Source organism: Narcine bancroftii, chromosome 2, assembly GCF_036971445.1.
Source record: "Narcine bancroftii isolate sNarBan1 chromosome 2, sNarBan1.hap1, whole genome shotgun sequence".
Lineage (NCBI taxonomy): Eukaryota > Metazoa > Chordata > Chondrichthyes > Torpediniformes > Narcinidae > Narcine > Narcine bancroftii.
The window spans coordinates 89,211,003-89,232,117 of NC_091470.1; the positions used below are offsets into that span (position 1 = coordinate 89,211,003).

Below are 21,115 nucleotides of genomic sequence, written 5' to 3' on the forward strand. Positions count from 1 at the left end.
TCCTTGCCTCCAACATGAAATTAATTTTGCAATAGTTAAGGAAAAAGATATTTCTTGTTGAAGAATATTAAAGTGTCTGTTCTGGCTTTTGAACTAGTCACTCACTCATAAATAGTGAACAGTTAACTTGCAGTTTCTCAGTTGATTACTTGGTGTAGATTGAAAATATTACAACATTTAACACACTCCTTCAATATAAGAAGTAAAATTCTCATCATTTAATTGGAAATTAGACTGTCCAATTTAACACAAAGCACAAACTCCACTGACACTAAAGAAAACAAATCCATCTAAGATCCTCTGCTCAATCTCTCGATGTCAGCAAGATGAAGCATTCTAGAAGAGAGCCAAAGCTAGTGTCCCAGTCCACCTCAATAATGATGAAGTTGCAATGGTAAGCAGCTGTATCTTACCATGAGACAGCATCTTCACTGACTATCCTGGTCCTCCCATGTTGACTCAGTGGCTATGAAAGCGAGCTGGTGCTTCTACTTGCTTTGAAACCTGAGGAAATTTGGCACGTCACCTGCATTTCATAACCACTTCTGCAGGTGCACCATTGAAAGTATCTTGTCAGGATGCAGCATGGCATGGGAACTGTTCTTCCCAAGACTGCAAGAAATTGCAGTGGATTCTGAATTCCTTTGCTTTGTGTCATCTAATCTCTTGATAACTCTGCATATCTCTTGCTTAACTATGTATTAGGTGTCTAGCTGGGCTGCTCACAAAGCAAACTCTGCATTTTGGTACATGTTTCAGTAAACTTGACCAGAGAGTCAGATTAAATCAGCTGTGAGGAAATCTGTACTGCTTTTCTTGCAATTTTTATTTGGGTTGGAAGGTAACATCAACAATGTGTTAATACTGGACAATGAAAAATATGCTTCTTGAACACTTTTGTATTTATTTTGAGGATTTTGGGTTGCTGATTACAAAGATGATAAAATTAGTGATTTCTTGTCCTATTTTAAGTCTACTAGTATATTGTTCACAAAGCAAGCTGCTTTGGTCAGTCCAAGCATGCCAGGGCATGCACTCATTGCAGGTGCTCTGCAAATATGGTATGCTTAGTCAGGGTAGATGAAGACAGGCAATAAAAGGAACTCGCATAAACAGATGCTGTGCATTACATTGAGATAGATTGAGTGCCTGTTGATGCACACGTTCTTCGAGCAATAGCATCGTGAGTGTACATAACAATAGCATTTATTGTCTTCAAGAAGATTCAATGCAGCAGAAATAAGGCTCAAGCCAGAAAGGTCAGTTGTGTATCTCTCTTTGCTACATAAAGGGCACTTTGATCTGCTGAGCCTCTCCAGCATTGTGTGTTTTTACAGCAGAAATGTCTTGTCAATATCACAAGGCTGTGATACATTCTGTTACCAAGCACCAAACTACACAACATCCAGTGACCTTTCTGCAGATGCACAAATTCTACTCATTGAAGTAAAAACACACACTTCAGAATGGGAAACAGGTTCCCTGCAAATCCTCTCTAAAGTGACACAGGACAACAACGATTTTGGTTCCTGAACACTTTTGGGTGTATTTTATGGATTTTGGGCCGCTGATCACAAAATTTTCCTATCACGTACTTTTTTTTAGATATAACCTACTCTTGTAATTTCCTGTCATAGTTTGAGTCTAATTCACGTATACAAAACCAATGTGTTGTTGAAAATGTACTTTCTGTATTCGCACTTGGACTTCTCTGCTCATCTTGGTGCAGTCGTGTTGGCTAACTTTTGTTGGTCACTGACGCGAAAGGCATCCGATGCTGAGTGCAAACAAAAATCAGCGGCAAAACATTTTTAGGTCAATTGAACTGATGCAATTTGTCGGAATCATTGTGATTAAACAGGTTAAATTCAATAAAAGGTAATGTTTCTCCAACTTCCAATGTGATATAGCAGATCTGAAATTAATTTTGTGTTAAGCTTGAAGTAGTCTATCATAATCCCCAATTTATTTTAATGAAACAAACCTTTTGGAAAAATATTGTTGTTCATTGTCCTCCTTAAATTTATTTTGTGAAACAATTTAAAAAAAAAAAACTGCTTTGCCGAAGCTCCTGTAACAACCCTGCCACTGGTACAGACCCCAGAGAATCCATCTGGGTCCTACTGCCCAATTATGATGCTGACGGATCCATGCAGGCTTTAAACAAGTCTGTTGAAGGAGCCAACAGTTTTTTTTTTAATAAACATCCTGTAACCCTGGAGGTGTGTGCTCAAGATGGCTGTGCCTGCGCTGGGCAGCATACCACAAGGAGTTGCAGACTGGGGAAGCAACGGATTGGCACAGGGAACCAGAAAAGGGGAGAAACTCCACCTGTTGAGAAGGATAAGTCTGGGAGACGGCACTACAGGGAAAGTGATCACAGCAGCAGACTAGTAAGGGGTGCAGCAGCTAAAGGGCTCACACAGAGTGCATGGATAGTTAGTGACTTGTGCTCAAAGAACTCACACCAGTCTGCAGGCTACTGCAGACGTAGCGGGAGCGCTCAAGGCGAATCCAGACGTGCAGTGTCTCTGAAGGTTCTATCTTTGGCTTCTCTTTCTCTTGTCATTTGGGGTACCAAGCAATATTAATGACGACTCTGCCTTACAGCAGGCAAAATTTGAAGTATTCAAAGTTACTTGTTGGTATCTATACTGAAGAAGAAAGATATAGCTATAAAAGAGAGAAATGTAAACAAACTGGCAAATATGGAAAAAAAATCAGTAATAAATAATGTGCAAAGTAAGAAATTCTTAAATGAGTCTCTGAGTCTATCGTTGAGGAGTCTGATGGTAGTAGGGTAACAACTGTTCCTGAACATGGTAGGAATCCTGTGACACCTATACCTCTTTCCTGATGGCAACAGCAAGAACAGAACATATCGTGTATATTACATTTTTTGTATTATTACGTGACAATATAAAGGAATCTTGATCTAGACAATCAAAGAAATTGATAGGAGAAATAAGGCCCTCTTCCTCCTCCATGTCAGCTTTTTTCTCTTTTACCCTCTCATCTGCATCCAAATATTGCCTCTTATCTGTTGACTTGTACCCCTCCCCTTCCAACTTCTTCCTCCCTCCCCCCCAAAACTTTTTAATTTAGGCATCTGCCTGATTTTTGACATCCCTGATGAAGGCCTCTGACCCAAATTTTTGTCACTTTTTTTTTACTTCTAATGGATGCCACATGACCCGCTGAGTTTCTCCAGCACTTTGTGCACTACATTCAAAGAAATAGTATCCTTGATATTATTGACCCACTGGAATTTTCATTGGTTGGAAGATCTTTGAAAAAGTTCTCTTTGATGCTCTCCATTGGTTTGGGAGAGGGTGATGAATGAATAAGTACTCCCGGCTAGCAGTAAACAAAAGATCTTTTTACACAGCCATTTCGTTCTGGGACATTTGTGGCTTTTTTACACTATGCCTTGTGTAAAAGGCACTGATGCAGAATTAAGGGGTCATTCCAGTCCCGGCTTTTTTCTGGCAGCAGAGGTAGTAGCAGCGCTGGAACGCTGTCTGTGTAAAAGGGCAATCCGGTATTCCAGGACTAACTCTGGTAAGGATGTATATGTGTACTTTTTTTTAGTGTATTTACGGGTAAGCATTTAAAACTTGGACAAAACATGCAAATAAAACAATAGGAAAAATCTTTTTAATAATAATACTTCTGCTCTCTCCCAGCAGCCCGCAATTATACAGCAAAGGTAAAAGGCAGAGTCAATCTGGTTGACAGCAAGCTAGTTCACTAGCGAATACCTGACCGGCAGGCACTTGGGGTTCAGCCAATCTCAGATGTTTAGGCTGAGATGGTTGGCGCTGGAGATGAAATGAGCTGGTGGTAAAATAGCGATGCATCCCTGATTAGATTCGCTGTTTCATTAGGTGGGTGAAGCACTGACGTGTTGCTGGGAGGAGAATGAGAGATGATTTTGCAGGACAGATGTGGGGTGACTGATGACCTTTCAAAATATGGCTTGATTATTCAGGAATTAGTTAAAAACTATGTGTCAAAGGGTACTGAATCTGGAACTCTACAGAAGGAGGGTGTGAATGCTCAGTTATTGAATGTATTCAAGACGGTCACTGACAGACCTTCAGACATTAAGGGAGAGTGTTAGGGAGTGGCATTGTGATAGAAGACCAGCCCTCACACTGACTCCACCACCTCACTCTCAGGTGTCTTTAGACTCCTTGTGCTGTAATCAAATTGGTCTGTGGGTTTGTCCTCAGTTTGAACAGTCTGAAGCCCACTGCTCCACGCCCTCCCCCCCCACCTCCCACACAGCCCTCCACCATCCCCTAGCGATAGACAGCAGTGATTAGTAATGGATTACTTAAGGTGGTATGTGAGTGGAAAGAAAAAGTTTGATGATCTCTGTTTTAATCGTAACTAATTGACTTGTTATGTGCACGGTTTCATACTCACAAAGGAAATGGGCCAATGACCATTTTTCTCAAGCAAAATATTTCAGTAACAATTGGATCTAGAGCAGTGATTCTCAATCTTCCCTTCCCACTCACATCCCACCTTAAGAAATCCTTTACTTATCACAGAGCACTGATGGCATAGGGATTACTTAAAGTGGGATGTGAGTGGGAAGAAAAAGTTTGAAATCCACTGCTTGATAGAGACTTGCAGTAGATTTTCTCATGATCTTTTATACACTGTGCATGTATGTTTTATTAAATTGTGTATTTTCCCACGATCATTTATAAATTGTGCGTATGTTTATATTCCCACTGTGATTTTCCCATGCTCTTCTATTAATTGTGCGTTTATAAAAGCAAGGTTTAATTGCAAACCCTTGTGTGCAGAATTGTCTCTCTCGAACCTGACACTTTCTCAACAGAACAAATACGAGTGTGGAGACTGACAGCTAGCTGCTGAAAGGAGCCCGGCACCAGCCCCCACGCTGATCCTACCACCCTGCTCCTCCCCTTTCAAATTTGGATACAAGACTGTAGGAATATTTTGAGCCATTTTTTTTGTGTGTCTAACATGCAGTGAAATGTAGTACATTATACATGACTTTAGACGCCAACACAGATGCTGTTGCGTTTCATGTCCTGCCTTTCTTGCTCCCGGTTTGGTTCAGTGTAAATGACAAAAGCCGGCTTAATGCTGGGTCTTTGTGGCAATATTGTGGGATTTCTGTGTGTGTGTATATATTTTTTTAAAAATCACTGAAGTGAATATTCAATCCTGGTTTCTACGGAGATGAGTACTCTGAAACTGCAAATGCTAACGGTGGTCTAAAAGCGAGGCTACGTGCACCTTGTTTGAACCCTCTCCAGAACAATTGGATCTTTCCTGTAATGCAGTGATGAGAAGCAGATTTTATTCTAGTCACCACATTACAATGTCATGGGATCTCTTGTGCCTCTGAAAGTGTAGATGAAGTTTCATTTGATATCTTGTCCAATAGAAAGCCACCTGCATGCACTGCTCCCTCGGTAACAGTGCATATGCTTGGATTCAGAGCCAGCTCTTCAGCGCTTGACGTCCTGTTTTGCGGAAACTGCCAAAATGTTTGGCCTGGAAGTCAGCCTGAAGAAAACGGAGGTCCTCCATCAGCCAGCTCCCCACCATGACTACCAGCCCCCCCCCCCACATCTCCATCGGGCACACAAAACTCAAAACGGTCAACCAGTTTACCTATCTCGGCTGCACCATTTCATCAGATGCAAGGATCGACAACGAGATAGACAACAGACTCGCCAAGGCAAATAGCGCCTTTGGAAGACTACACAAAAGAGTCTGGAAAAACAACCAACTGAAAAACCTCACAAAGATAAGCGTATACAGAGCTGTTGTCATACCCACACTCCCGTTCGGCTCCGAATCTACTGGCATCACCTACGGCTCCTAGAACGCTTCCACCAGCGATGTCTCCGCTCCATCCTCAACATTCATTGGAGCGACTTCATCCCTAACATCGAAGTACTCGAGATGGCAGAGGCCGACAGCATCGAATCCACGCTGCTGAAGATCCAACTACGCTGGGTAGGTCACGTCTCCAGAATGGAGGACCATCACCTTCCCAAGATCGTGTTATATGGCGAGCTCTCCACTGGCCACCTTGACAGAGGTGCACCAAAGAAGAGGTACAAGGACTGCCTAAAGAAATATCTTGGTGCCTGCCACATTGACCACCGCCAGTGGGGTGATATCGCCTCAAACCGTGCATCTTGGCGCCTCACAGTTCGGCGGGCAGCAACCTCCTTTGAAGAAGACCGCAGAGCCCACCTCACTGACAAAAGAGAAAGGAGGAAAAACCCAACACCTAACCCCAACCAACCAATTTTCCCCTGCAACCGCTGCAACCGTGTCTGCCTGTCCCGCATCGGACTTGTCAGCCACAATCGAGCCTGCAGCTGACGTGGACTTTTACCCCCTCCATAAATCTTCGTCCGCGAAGCCAAGCCAAAGAAAGAAAGAGTGGAATAGAAATGAATCCCACACATTACAAACAGCAGGACAAACATGCTCTCAGCTTTCTTCTAAGACCTTTTATCATTTAGAAGCAGAAATATTTAGCTATCTAGGCTTTGGCACAGATGTTTTATTGGAGTGGTGAACTGTAAAGTCCTTTTTAAAAGTTATTTTGATATATCCTGTTATTATTTTCACTTAGTGCAGTACATTCCCTATGAATGGGCATCATCTTTTATGATTGTTTTTGTTACATTAATTCCTTGAAGCAACCTTGAAAAAAACATGGGTGAATTGACTGGGCAGTGCTCTGACTTTGAGTTTAGGAGGAGTGGGCAGGGATCATGTGCATTAAAATTGTCTTTTACAATGCATTAATTTATATTTTCCCAGAGATGTAGTTTTAAGTTGATTGGTAAAGCCCATGTGATTGTTAAGTTGGAAAGGTGCAGATTGGAAGGTGAGTTAAAGGGAGCAGTTGATGGCTAAGTCTCTTCCTTAGAGTGTGGGAGGCTGCAGGGTTACTTCAGAAGTTTGTTAAATCATGAGCGGTATGGTTAAAAAGTGAATGCTTTGTCTTTTTCCAGGGTTGGTAATTCTAGAACTAGAAGTCAAAGGTGGAGAGGGGAGAAAAGTGATCCAAAAAACACTTTTTCATTGGGATGTCATGTTGAAGTTGCACAAGACATTGGTGAAGCCAAATTTGGACTAATGTATGCTGTTTTGGTCACCTAACTACAGGAAAGATATCAATAAGATTGAAAGAGTGTAGAGAAGATTTGCAAGGATTTTGCTGGGACTGGGGAACTGAGTTACAAGGAAAGGTTAAATTGATTAGCTCTTTATTCCCTGGAGCGTCAGAGAATGTGGAGAGATCTGATGCAGATATACAAAATGATGAGTATAAATAGGGTAAATGCAAGCAGACAATTTCTAATCAGTTTATGGGGACAAGAACTAAAGGACATGGGCTAAGGGTGAAAGATGAAATATTTAAGGGGAACATAGAGGTTGGTAGAACATGGAGGGTCTTTACTCAATGTGTGGTGAAAGTGTGGAACAAGCTACCAGTGCTGGATGCAGGTTCAATTTCAGTCTTTAAAATGGATAGGTACATGGATGGGAAAGATATGGAGGGCTATAGTCTGGTTGCAGGTAAATAGGACAAGGCAGAAATAATAACTCAGCTTGAACTAGATGGGTTTCTGTGCTATAGTAGGCTTTGGTTTACCCAATAAATGCATGTGCTGAGATGACACAAGTTCAGCACCACTATTAACATGAAAGAAAAGCAAAAGTAATTTCTTTCACTGATATCGACTATCTGGATCCTGCTACCTCTTCCGACGCCACCACTTCTTCCCCCATGACTGTAACTGCATGGTGCCCTGTCCTGTTCAGCAGTGAACCCAGGTCACCTTCTTCAGACCCTGGTTCCTAACTCCAATACAATTAGCAAGCTGACAACAACCAAAGCTTCTTGGGAGTCCTGCTCTCCATCGACATCCTGACGAATTCTGGTCACAATACCTGGTCCCACAAGCTGGTTGCCAGCAGCCCATGGCCTGATGTGAGACCTTAGGCACCTGCATTGATCTGCTGCTGTGGTTCCCAATTCTATGGGATGCACACTTAAGGCAGGGATGTGTGGGGTTAGGGGATGTATAGTGGTGTTCTCCAACTCTTTATTTGGAGCCCGCAGTCCTTGTGGTCTAGGCTGCCAAATGCCCGATCTGCCATATTGCACAAGGAGGATCTTAGTATGAAAAAAAATTATTCTACACTTGTCTGCAAAATAATGAAAGGGATAATCAATCACAGTATCAATGAGCACTTGGCAATAATCTGTTCATAGTAGCTCAGTTTGGGTTCCATTAGAACATAGACCGGGGTGGTCAAACCAGGACTCCTGAGCGACATGTGGCTGGTGGAAGGTATTATTGCAAACACTATTGCAGCCCTCCAAATAATGATGTGTGTGTTGGGGACATTGCAGCCCTCTAAATAAACACATTGCTGTGGCAATGATGTGTGTGTTGGGAACATGGGTGAAATAACAAATAGAAACATACCTCAAACACAAAACTGTTTATACAGTTTAATAAATGATCTTGGTTATAAACTGTAGCATTAATTGCAAAAGCATTTGTATTTCATCCAGGTTTCCTTAGTAACCAGTACAGAGGGGAAAAAAGTCTGAAACAGACCAACAATCCTGAAAACAGATAGAAACCAAGTGGAGGCGGTGGCAGGTGTTGAATCACTTGTGGTCTGAATGTAAGGCTAAATGAAAGACACGGGGACTATCTGCCAGTGGTTTGCAGTGCAGGACCAGTAAAACAAAGCATGAATAGGGCTTCTTCTAAACCTTACCCATGTTGCAAGCAGGGCTGGTTCGTGGTTGAATTGACATCAGAGTACTGGAGCCTAAGGGGAGGGGTTCACTTCAGTTAAAATAGGAGACTCTGAGGACTACAACTTCCTAATTTTAAAAATTATCAAGTGGCTCAAATGAGATTTCTCGTTTCTTTCTTTGAAGGGGAAAAATTGGCATGGGTTAAAATAGAATTGAATAAAATAGGAGAGAGGAAAGCAGAATAATTTATATATGTGGGAATCAAAATTAATGGTTGCTGATAAAGATACACTATTGAAACATTGCTTAATAAATGGAATAAAATAAATGACAAAATTGATGTAAGAGGTATATCACCTAAAATGCCTTTGATTCAAAATCCTCATATCTCAAAGGATAATCAATTTTTGGATAGTTGGTTTTGTAAGGAGATTATAAATGTTGAAGTTTGTTATGAAAGGGGTCAATTAGTGTCACTGAGCAATTGAGAAATAAATCTGGTGTAACTTGCAACATTTTTTTGTTACTTTCAACTAAGAGCATATTTGGTGTTGCCTAGCTGTACTGAAGTAGAACTGCTTATTAGAAGAGGAATTGTTCAAAAAGTTTACTTCTATGACATGTTCTTTATTACAAATAAGAACAATTAAATGAGGAGTTTGTAAATCTAGACAAAGGTGGGAACTAGATCTGAATATTGCAATTGATGAACAAATATGGGCAGACTTTTGTCGGGATTCTATGACCAATACTATCAAGATATAGATAAATTCAGTATAATTTTTTAATATCATTTATATCTTGTACCACAGAAATTGAATAGAATCAAATCAGATTTATCGGATAAATCCTTTAGGTGTGGTCACTATTTAGGAACTTTTTGCATTCAACTTGGCTTGTCCTAATGTAAGATCTTTTTGGGTAGGTTTACAAAATTTTTTGAAACAAGTTACAGGAGTTGTTTTTCTGTTAAATCTGGACTTATTTTTATTGAAGGTGTGACAGATTGTTATTTTTTATTGTATATGTTTTAAAGGCAAAATTGTGGGGTTTTTAATTAGGTCACACACAGATACAAACACTTCAAAACAGATCTCATTTAAAATGCCAGAGCTTGACTCAAGCAAGACAGTCCAGGCTCTGAGTCCCTTTGCAAAAACTTTGAAGAATGCCTGTAAGGACTTTACAAGTAGGTGTAAATTGGACATGCTGTGGAATATTGGAAAACAACAGATGAACAAACTCAGAAGATTGGGTCTGGTACCACAGACTGAGTGCAGTTTGCTGTTCTAAGATGATCATGTGGTTTTCTCCGAGAGAGAGAGAGAGAGTTCAGTTCTGCAGTTCAGCAGCAGCAGGTGGGACTAGAACAGGACAAGCTGGAAAGCTTGTGGAAAAACCCCATTTTGAAGACTGGTTGTGAGTGCTTAGTTCAGCCTGTTCAAAGCCCTTGTGGTCAATACAAGAGGAGATGACTGGCTGCATAATGTTTTACTTGAAATGAGGGAAACAAAAAGGAAATCTGATGACCTGAAAGAAAGAGGTTATCTGGAAAATCCTGATGGGGCAAGTTTCTTTGGCAAGGCAATGAAGTGGCTGATCAGAAGGAATCAGCAACAAATCTCTCTGAAAACCAGCAAGAACCTTCTTGAGCAGTAACCATTTACCTTTAAAGCACCAAAGCTTGGAGAAATTCATAAATGTTAATTTCTGTGCATGGTATAAGAATTGCCTGATACTGGTGAACTTGGAGGAGTGAGAAGTGAGATTGGACAGTGAATCAAAGAATTTTTTTTGAACTTGTATACACATTACATACACCTGTGCTTAGAATTAGAAGGGGGTTAAGTGAATAGTAATAAATTAAAGTTTGTTCCTGTTTTTGTTTAAAGATAATTAAAAGCAACTTTTGTTTAAGTAATCATTTGTCTTGATAAATTTCTATTGCTGCTGGGATTTGGGGTCCTCTGGGCCTGTAACAAAGGAACAAGGCCTAAATTAAAACTATTAATATGTCAATTTAAATTTGTTGAAATAACGTTAGCGGTGGCAAGGAAATGTATTGCAATTACTTGGAAATCAGACATTTCTAAGTGTGCCAAGATAGCATGCAGAAATCCAGAGTTGTATTCCTTTGGAAAAAATTATCCCATGTCTGTGTGGATTTACTCTAGGGGCTCTGGTTCCTTCCCAATCTTCAAAAACGTACTGGGGTGTAGGTTAATAGCATCATGGACGTGTATGGCTGAATTGGCCTGTTACAGTGGTCTATGTCTAATATTTTTTTAAAAATTAAATTTAAAATCTGGTTAAACTTGTTCAATCAGATGATAATAAATTTGAACTAAAAATTCTTAGCAACCCTTTCAACCTGCGCAACAACTTTGAGAGGTATTTGGATTAGGACCAAAATCACTCTGCTTCTGACCTTAATTGCAGACTTGGTCCAGACATGATTAATAGATATGACATCAAGGTGGTGAAAGAACCCGCCTTTGACCACAGATTGATTGAGAATGGCATCAAGGGGCCTTAGCTAAATTGTGTTGATGGGAATTTGGGTAAAACCCACTGGGTAGAGTCCTACCTCGCACGAAGAAAGATGATCAGAGGTCAATCAATTTTGCCCAGGACATCTCTGCAAGAATTTCTCAGTAGTCTCCTTGGCAAAACCATCTTCATATGCTTTATCAGTACACTTTCTTCAATTGTAAGGTCAGAAGTCAGGGAGCTAACTGATGATTGCACGATTTTCAGCACTGTTCGTGCTGAGGTACTCCGATAACGAAGCAGTCCACATCCAAATTCGGCAAGACCCTGAAGGATTGCAAGTCACATTTGTGCACTGCAAGTTTTAGGAGTGATACAGTAATTTCAGTGGATAAAACTTAATGTGCAACTTTTTTTCCTCTTATTTTAGGAAGACGGTGGTCAAAAATGAATAAGTTGCGGCAGAGCTTCAGACGCAAGAAAGACGTGTATGTTCCGGAATCAAGCCGACCACATCAGTGGCAGACTGATGAAGAAGCAGTTCGTAGTGGCAAATGTAGTTTCCAAGTTAAGGTGAAGTTTGCTGCATCTCTTTATTTAATGAAGTCCAATAGTTTTGTTAAAAGATGATATTTGAGTTGATGACTACCCAGGCACACTGGTGATGAGATTGTGTTGTAGCCAGCCAGAATTATGAAGAATGATTTGGAAGTGGTGGCTGGTAGGGTAAAAAGTGAGGAAAAAGGGAACTTTCTCTGTTCTGACTGGGCAGAGACGATAAAAGAGTGGGAAATGAGGAGGTGCAAGTAACCACAGTGGAGGGAATGCCTATTTCCTGAAAAAGGAGGACATATTCAGATATCCTGCAATGGAAAGCTCTGTCTGTCTTCTCTGGTGCGTAGAAGAATGAGGAGAGATTTGATGGAGATACAGGGGTATGTGCAATATGAGGGTATAGATGGAGTAAATGCAACTAGGCTTCTTCCACTGAGGAAAGATGAGATACAAATCAGAGGACATGAGATAAGGGTGAAAGGGGAAAAGTTTAGGGGGAACACTGGGAGGAATTTCTTCACATATAGTGGAAGTGTGACAGCTGCCAGCTGAAGTGGTGAATGCAGGCTGAATTTTAACATTTAAGAGAAGTTTTGACAGTTACATGGATGGGAGGGCTAAGGACTGGGTGCAGGTTTGTGGGACTAGGCAGAATAAAAGTTTGACATAGACTAGGAGGCCCAAACCACCTGTTTTCTGTGCTGTAATGCTCTATGTGGAGGAGATGCAGCAGAAAGGGATGGCGTCATTAAAAGAGACTGGGTGGAAGGAGGTGTAGTCCAGGTAGCCATGGGTGTTGGTGGATATATTGTAAATGTCATTGGATGGTTTAGGCCCTGAGGGAGAGACTGAGAGATCCCGAAAGGAGGGTGGGAGGTGTAGGCAGGAGAAGAGGTGTCGGAAATAGTCTGTGAATTTGAGAGAGGTATGAAAGTTAGTAAAGTTGATCAGATTGACAAATACTACAATGGTTCAAGAGACGTGAACTGGATGCAAGTCTGATAAATGAGCATTGACAGTTATGGTATTGATTCTTTTACTCTTTCTGTAGATGCTGTATTATCTCCTGAACATTTCAAGAATTTCCTGTTTATTTTTCAGATTTCCAGCATTTGTAGTATTTGTGGTATTCTTCTTTTGGTTTATTATTATCACAATAAATAGTACACATTGTATAATAATACATCAGGTTATTTAATAGTTTCTGACGAGAATGTTTATTAATATCTGACCACAGATATTAATACAGCATAAAGAGGCCCATCAGCCCCCATATCAGATAGCTATCTGTCTTTGATCATTTACTAGCACTTGACCCAGAATCTACCATGCCGTGACTTTTCAGGTGCTCATCCAAATACTTCACAAATGTGAAAAATTTGTTTCCGCCATGCTGGACCCGCTGCAGTTCGCCTACTGCCACAATTGCATCACAGCACATGCAGTCTCACTGGCTCTCCATTCTGCTCTGGCTACCTAGACAACAGAAACACGTACATCAGGCTGCTTTTCATTGATTACAGCTCTGCTTTCAACACCATCATCTCTTCAGTACTGGTTAGAAAGCTTTAAAACCTTGGTCTCTGTCCGCTCTGCAACTGGATCCTTGATTTCCTTATCAGAAAATCACATTCAGTGCAAATCGGTAACAATGTCTCCTCCTCGCTGACAATCTCCTCTATTTCCCACAGATCTGCCATGGCCCCTTCTCCTGTAGCAAGGACATGGTACCTATTGTCTTCACCTACCATCCTCTGCATGCAACATATCATTCTTTGCAACTCCTACCACCTCCAATGTGATCCCCCTATTTTCCCATCACCTTTCTTGTCCACATTCCACAGGGTTTGCTCCCCCTGGGACTCCCTCGACTGCTTGTCCCTTCCCACCAATCACTCCCTTGGTACCTATCCCGTGACCACAAGAAGTTTCACCCCTCTTCCCCATTTGGGTCCACAAACAGTTTAAGTGAAGCAACACCTAAAGGGGCCATTTACTGCATCCAGTGCTCCCAATGTGGTCTCCTTTACATCCAAGAGACTGGACTCAAACTTTTCTGTGTTTCTTTGTCTCCTGTCGTCACAAGGAGAGAGTTCCCCTTTCCTTGGTTACCACCCTTAACCTTTAACTTTGATTTGTTCACCTTCAGTATGAATATGATTGCATTTGTATAGTCTCTGTCCTTTGATAGATATTGTATTAGCACTATAATTGAAAATCTGATAGTTATGTAATACAGAAACAGGATTTTAGGCCCACAATATCCATGACAGCCATCTATACTTGTGTGGCTGTGCATATCGATGGTTGGCCAACCAGCTCCGCATGTAACGCCACGCTAGTGGAGCAGCCGTGTGAAGATGGCGCCGTCGGAGTTCAAGAGTGCCTAGTGGTTAAGCCACGTAGGCAGCATGGTGACATCACTGCCAGCCAGGGTGGAGCTCATGCAGGCCCTTAAAGAGCGCGCACGGAGATTCAAATAAAGCAGTTCAACTGAAACCTGTACTGACCTATGGTGTGTTTCAGTCGTTGTAGCTACCACTACACTAGTCCCATTTACTACACTTGATCTGTAGACTTTTTAAAATATTTTATTTAAAATGAGAGCCATGATATATATAATCAAAAAAGCTAAACATTACAAACATAATAAAAATACATCGTGTATCCCTCCCTACCCCTCTAAAACCCTACCTTCCCCCATCCCAATCCCATACCTCCCACCCATATCTACCCCTAAAGAAAGAAAAAGAAGGAAAAGGAGATATAAACCTCAATAACTTAATTAGGTATCATAGAATAGAACCACACCACAGTATGGTCAGAGAATTCACAATTTTAAACTCATATTATCCAAATGAAGGATCCAAACCTTCCCATTTAAAAAAAAAAGATCATGTTAAATTGTTACTTTTTCCAACAGAATACAAGATCTCAATTCCATACGCCATCTATGTAAACTCAAATTAATCTCATTTTTCATGTAATCGCTATATATTTTCTAGCAACAGCTAATGCCAATCTCAAAACAGCTATTTGAAATCTAGTCAAGCTCAATTTTTTTAATACCACGTAACAAAAATAATAAAGGATCCAATGGAATTTTAACTTTAAAAATATGGTCTAATAACTCTTTAAATCACATCCAAAAAGATTTACCATTATCACATGACCAAGTAGAATGCAAAAAAGAACCTAACTCCTTCTGATATCTCAAACATAAATCTGAAGAAGATAAATTGTATATCTTTAATTTTTCCAGGGTTAAATATAATTGATGTATTAAATTATAATGTACTAATCTGTATCTCACATTAATAATCTTAGTCATACTATCAACACAAATTCCTCCAATCATCTTGAATAATCACAATCCCTAAATCTTTTTCCCATTTTAACCTAGACTTTTGCAAATCTAACTTAAGATTTTATTCTGCAATAACAAATACATTTCAGATATAAATCTCTTCTTCCTGTCTTTTATAAGTAAAGTTTCAAAATGAGATTGTCTAGATAACCTCAAAGTATAACCGAAATTATCCAATAATAAAGCTCTAACTTGATAACAAAAAATAATTTTTGACAGTATTTCATATTTCATATTTCTCTTTCATTCTTTGAAATCAAATAAAATAGTCTGCTTAAAAACAATCTTGTACAGTTTTAATTCCTTTTTGGTCCCATAATTTCAAAAACTGATTATTAAGCGTAAACGGGAAAAGTTTATTCTTATAAAATTTTACCCAAAATTTTCCCTTGTGTACCTATTTCTTTATTTACCACATTCCGTAATTCCATCAAGTGTATTAAAATACGTGATTTATAATGATGTATTAATTTAGAATTCCATTTGTAAATAAATTGATCCATCTTCTCACGAATTTGAGATAATTCAATATTTGCCCAATGATTTACCAATGATTTTTCCAAATGAAACATTCTATTAATTTTAATTGTACTGCTTTATAATAATTTTGAAAATTCGGAAGCTGTAAAGCCCCCTAACTCACATTTCCAATGTTAATTTCCAAGATTACAATATTTTTTCAGTTTATTCCTTGTAAAGTTCCTAAAATTTTTTTAAAAGGAAATTTTTGTGGAAAGATAAGCTGGCAAGGGTGTCCTTACAAAGATCTGTAGACTTCTATGGCTCAGCTATTCAAGTGCTTATCTAGATCCAGCTTAAATATGAGCGTGCCTGTCTCCACCACGTGCTCGGAGGGTGACCATCTTGCATGAACAAAGCTTTCAACAGGCAGTGAATTCCACTAGTGCAAACAATCCTCTGAATTGACTAAATTGGTTCTCTTTCTCCTTGTCACCTGACTATTCCACTAAAGGGTTTGCACAATTTAACCCAGCCTGTCTTGGCCATAGCTTACACAAAGTTCGAGGGTTTACTTGATCGTGATCTGGAACAGAAGCATCATTAAGCCCTTTCAAGCATGGAAAATGCCGAATATAAAAGCAAAGGATCTCTGCCCTTGCGTCTAGAGACTTACCTTTCTGAATGCGCCATGACCAGCTCTGAGGCACCGAATGCAACCCTTCTCGGGGAAGGGTAATCAGCGGAGCGTAGCAGATGGTAATGTGTATTTGTTTATCTAAATCAGTGGTTCTCAACCTTTTTCTTTCCACTCAGCACCTTAAGTAATCCCTATGTCATAGGTGTTCTGATGAGTAAGGGATTGCTTCAGGTGGTATGTGAGTGGGAAAGGAAGATTGAGAATCACTGCTCTAGACCCAATTGTTACTCAAATATTTTTCTTGAGAAAAATTGTCATTGGTCCATTTCCTTTGGAGTTATGAAACCAACATAATAAGTCAATTAGGGACAATTAAAACAGTGGTATTCAAACTTTTTCTTTCCACCCACAGCCCACCTTAAGCAATCCCTTACTAATCACAGAGCACCTGATGGCATAGGGAATACATAAAGTGGGATGTGGGTGGAAAGAAAACAGTTGAAAACCACTGAAGATTCTAAATGCTCAATGGGAACCATTTACCTAAGAAGTCATCCCATCAGGAGTTTTGAACTAAATTTGTGTGAATTCTGAGGAATGTGTTGTGAGACTAATCAGAGCTTTGAACTTGCATTTCTCTTTTTCAGTACTTAGGCCATGTGGAGGTAGATGAATCTCGAGGGATGCACATCTGTGAGGAAGCTGTAAAGAAGCTGAAATCTGTATGTATAACATATTTTGATCAGCACAAAAAATACACATAATACCTGAAAATACTGATATTTATGTTACTTAACTAATATTCTTTGTAGTTTTGGTGCTTCTAGCTTGGTGTTGCATTTTGTCATGGTTTTGTGGTCTCTTGAGTCTTTTAAGTACCTGAGATGTTAAGATTTGTTTGATGCATTTTGATTGCATGCTGAAGTACTAATGCAGCATCTTATCTGTGCTATTTAAATGGGCTGCATAAGTGATCTTGTTTTCCGTTTTCTTGTACTATCTTTTTCCCTCGTGCAATCCTGGCATGGCATTCCTCATCTTGCAGGTATGAGGTGGCATGCCCCTAGGCACCATTTCTCCACAAGTGTTAGCACATTGGTAAAGCAATGAAAACACCATGCCAGCTTCCTCAGCAGAATCTTCCATAACACATTTGTGTTATTCAAATTCATCAAAAGTAAGGAAACTGCATCACTTGAAAATGCAACTTAATTTGCTATTAAGGGATTTTAATGTTTTCGGTGATGGTAGTAGTTTATGACAGTATAATGTAAAATTTTAGGTACAAGAAAATCAAAACTACTTCGTGCTCAAATTTGAGGCACTATTATGTAAAACGTTGTGAGATTTGGAAAATTAATGTGTTGTTTTGTTACTGTTAACTTGAGGCACTTTCCAAATGCCCGTTTGTAAAGGCGAAGGTTCTTTGCCCTTATGGCTAAGGGCGCACCTTCCTGAATGCGTAGTTGCTGGCTCCGAGGTGCCATTTCCAACCCTTGGGGAAGGATATTCAGCAGAGCAATGCTCTCCACCACCTGACCTGAATATGCAGCTGCTGCAAGCAGCTGGTTATGGATGGCCTGATGATGCCGTTGGCCTGCAACCAATCTCCTCACTCTCCCCTCTCCCTCCAAGGCAGGGGCAGCGGGGACTAGCAGGGCAACGGGAGCTGGCAGCAGGAGTAGTGGAAGCCGGCAGGGGTATTCTATGTGGCTCAAAACACAGCAGAGCACTGGCCATCTTCCCTACCCATAATACCCCACGGAGCTGAAACTGTTCTGGGAACCAGAGTCCTGGAGGATTATGGGTTGGGAAGACGACCATTTCTCTGCAGCATATTTATAGTCGGTGGCACTATGTCACCAGTTGCCCCGCCTCAATTGGCTCTGGAGGGCTCTACAAAACACCTCTGGATATGAATGGGACACTGGAGCAGCCTTTTAGGGCTGCTTTCTGAAAGGTAAATTCTTAGTTTTCCATCCGCTCCTGTAGTCGGCGTCAAGGCAGAAGCCTGACATGAAATGGCCTTTAGATTTCTCAGTGGATCATTATTGGATGAGTGACTCAGCAATGTAAATTGATATTGCATGTATTGATGAGCCTCACAGTGCATTGTTAACTGTATATTCAGATGTAAATTGCAAATTAATCATGGCCGAATGAAGATGTGCATTAATATTTTCAAATGGTACTCGGTTAACAAAAGTAAAACACAAAAGTCTGCTGACACCGTGGTTGAAGTAAAACACAATGCTGGAGAAAATCAGCAGGTCAGTGTTCTTTATGTAGCAAAATTAAAAATACATAAAAACACACTGTTTGACCAGCATTGTGTTTTACTTCATCTGCAGTATCTGCAGACTTTTGTTACCTCAGTACCATTTGAAAATGATAATACATATCTTCATTCCATCATATGATTCATTTGTAATTTACATTTGAATATACAGTTAGCAATACGAAGCGTGTTGTGTGGAGGAGATAGGTACTAGTGAATATATGGGCTACCTGAGCAGGCAGTTGCATTCAGAGTAGGGTATTGTGAAGTTGGGGAACAGATTGTCAATAATCTAATTTAATGCAAGAATGAGTTCTTGTCCAAATAATGCAAGTGATAGAAGAAAAATGGAATCCTCACTGAAGAAGGATTCAAAATACTGAACTAAAAACAAAATGATGAGTTGGCAGTGGGATCTGAAAATGTGTCATGTGACCAAACTCAATGAATTCTTTGAAGTCGTGAAGCAGATAAAACAATATTTCTGATCTAATTCATAAATATTTCCCAAATTTATTGCGCCTTCTACCATTCAGTGACTGATTTTTGGCAATGAATTCTGCTATGTTCCCCAATTCTGCAGGACTGATAATCATGAATCTCAAGTACTTTTGGAAGTAGCGTCCTGTAAGGATCAGTAATAACACCACACTTGTTCCCAATTTACACTTTAGTGTAAATGCAATTTGTAAGTGCATGTGTGCCATGAATTTGGGGAAGGTCAGGGATGCTGTAATCTATCAATATTGAAGAGAGGACTGTATTGCTCCTACTCTTTCTGAGCACATTGGCCAATATCTCATAAAGTGTGCTTTTCCCAAATGCTTTAATTTTGAGATGAACAAAAGGACACATTGGATCCTGGGGCAAAAACTGCTTTATTCATACACTATCACAAAACACTTAAACTGAGACTCTAACATCTGTGAGCCCCAATCACTATCTGCCACATTTGGGGCTGGTCACAGACATCTTCACTGGACCCCTTAGGTCCAGGATTCTCTGTCCTTCACAAAAGAGCATGCCTTATGAAAATGGGTTGAGTGAACTCTGCCTTTTCTCCTTGGAGAATGGAGGATGAGAGGTGACCTGATAGAGGTGTTTAAGATGATGAGGCATTGATCGTGTAGACAGTCAGAGGCTTTTACCCAGGACTGAAATGGTTGCCACAAGGTGTTGGGGAGTAGGTACAGAGGAGATGTCAAGTTTAAGTTTTTAATGTAGAGAGTGGTGCGTGCATGGAATGGGCTGCTGGCAATGGTAGTTGAGGTAGATATGATAGGTCTTTGAGAGACTTTTAGATAGGTACATGGAGCTTAGAAAAATGTAGAGGGCTATGGGAAAGACGAGTAATTTCTAAAGTGGGGACATGTTTGGCACAACTTCGTGGGCAGAAGGGCCTGTATTGTGCTGTAAGTTTTCTATGTTTCTATTGTATTTGCATAAAGACAAGATGGTTACAGTTCTTTAAAAAATAGCATTAGGTAGAGAAACAAAGGGAACAAAGGAAAGTGCTGCAAACTCTAGATCTCTGTACCCACCTCTGCAACAGTATGAACTGGAAACATCTCCTCCTTACTGGTCACCAAGGATGTGTGCTTAGCTCACTGCTCTGCTCATTGTACACCCATGACTGTATCCAGGCACAATTGCAATGCTATCTATAAATTTGCTGATGACACCACAATTGTTGGCAGAATCACAAATGACAACGAGGAACCGAACAGGAAGGAGATAGATCAACTTGTTGAATGATGTAACGACAACAACCTTGCGCTCAACGTCAGCAAAACCAAGGAGATGATTGTGCTCTTCAGAAGGAAGTCGGGGAACACAACCAGTCCTCATCAAAGGTTCAGTAGTGGAGATGTTCAAGAATTTTCAAATTCCTGGGAGTCAGCATCTCCAAGGATTTGTCCTGGAGAATCCATGTTGATGCAATCACAAAGATGGCTTGCCAGTGACTATAATTTGTGAGATGTCTGAGGAGTTCATCAAAGACTAGCGTAAACTTCTACAGGTGTACTGTGAAAAACATTCTGACTGGTTGCATCACTGCCTGGTGTGGAGGCGCCAACTCTCAGGACAAAAAAAGCTCCAGAGGGTTGTTAACTCGGCCTGCGGCATCACAGACACTGGACTTCATCGAGGACATCTACGTGAGGCAGTGTCTTAATAAAGCAGCCTCTATCCTCAAAGATCCCCACCACCCAGGCCATGCCCTCTTCACTCTGCTACCATCGGGGAAAAGGTCCAGGAGCCTAAAGACGAGCACTCAGCGGCACAAGGACAATTTCTTCCCCACTGACATCAGATTCCTGAAAAATCAGTGAACCAAAGACACTGCCTTATTTAATATACTATTACTGTTAACACACACACACACACACACACACACACACACACACATGTGTGTGCACATATACGCACGCGTAGTAATGTTGTAATATCTATGTTTCCCCTATGATGCTGATACAAAGCACACAATTTCATGATTTGTTCATGACAATAAATTCTGCTTCTGAGATGGTA

At 40.4% G+C, this 21,115-nt stretch overlaps 1 protein-coding gene across 6 annotated transcripts in view; it reads left to right on the forward strand.

Moving 5' to 3' along the window:
- The window catches only part of LOC138753884 (protein numb homolog), a 143,736-nt gene that overhangs the window by 72,441 nt on the left and 50,180 nt on the right, over nucleotides 1–21,115 (forward strand). For 5 of the 6 annotated variants that reach the window (XM_069917424.1, XM_069917423.1, XM_069917425.1 and 2 more), the window contains 2 exons: nucleotides 11,715–11,857; nucleotides 16,953–17,027. In XM_069917424.1, the coding sequence (XP_069773525.1) occupies nucleotides 11,732–11,857; nucleotides 16,953–17,027 (201 nt within the window). In that variant the 5' untranslated portion in view covers nucleotides 11,715–11,731. Of the gene's footprint in view, nucleotides 1–11,714; nucleotides 11,858–16,952; nucleotides 17,028–17,407; nucleotides 17,483–21,115 lie in introns of those variants that run through there. The other variant, XM_069917426.1, reaches the window with a different exon arrangement.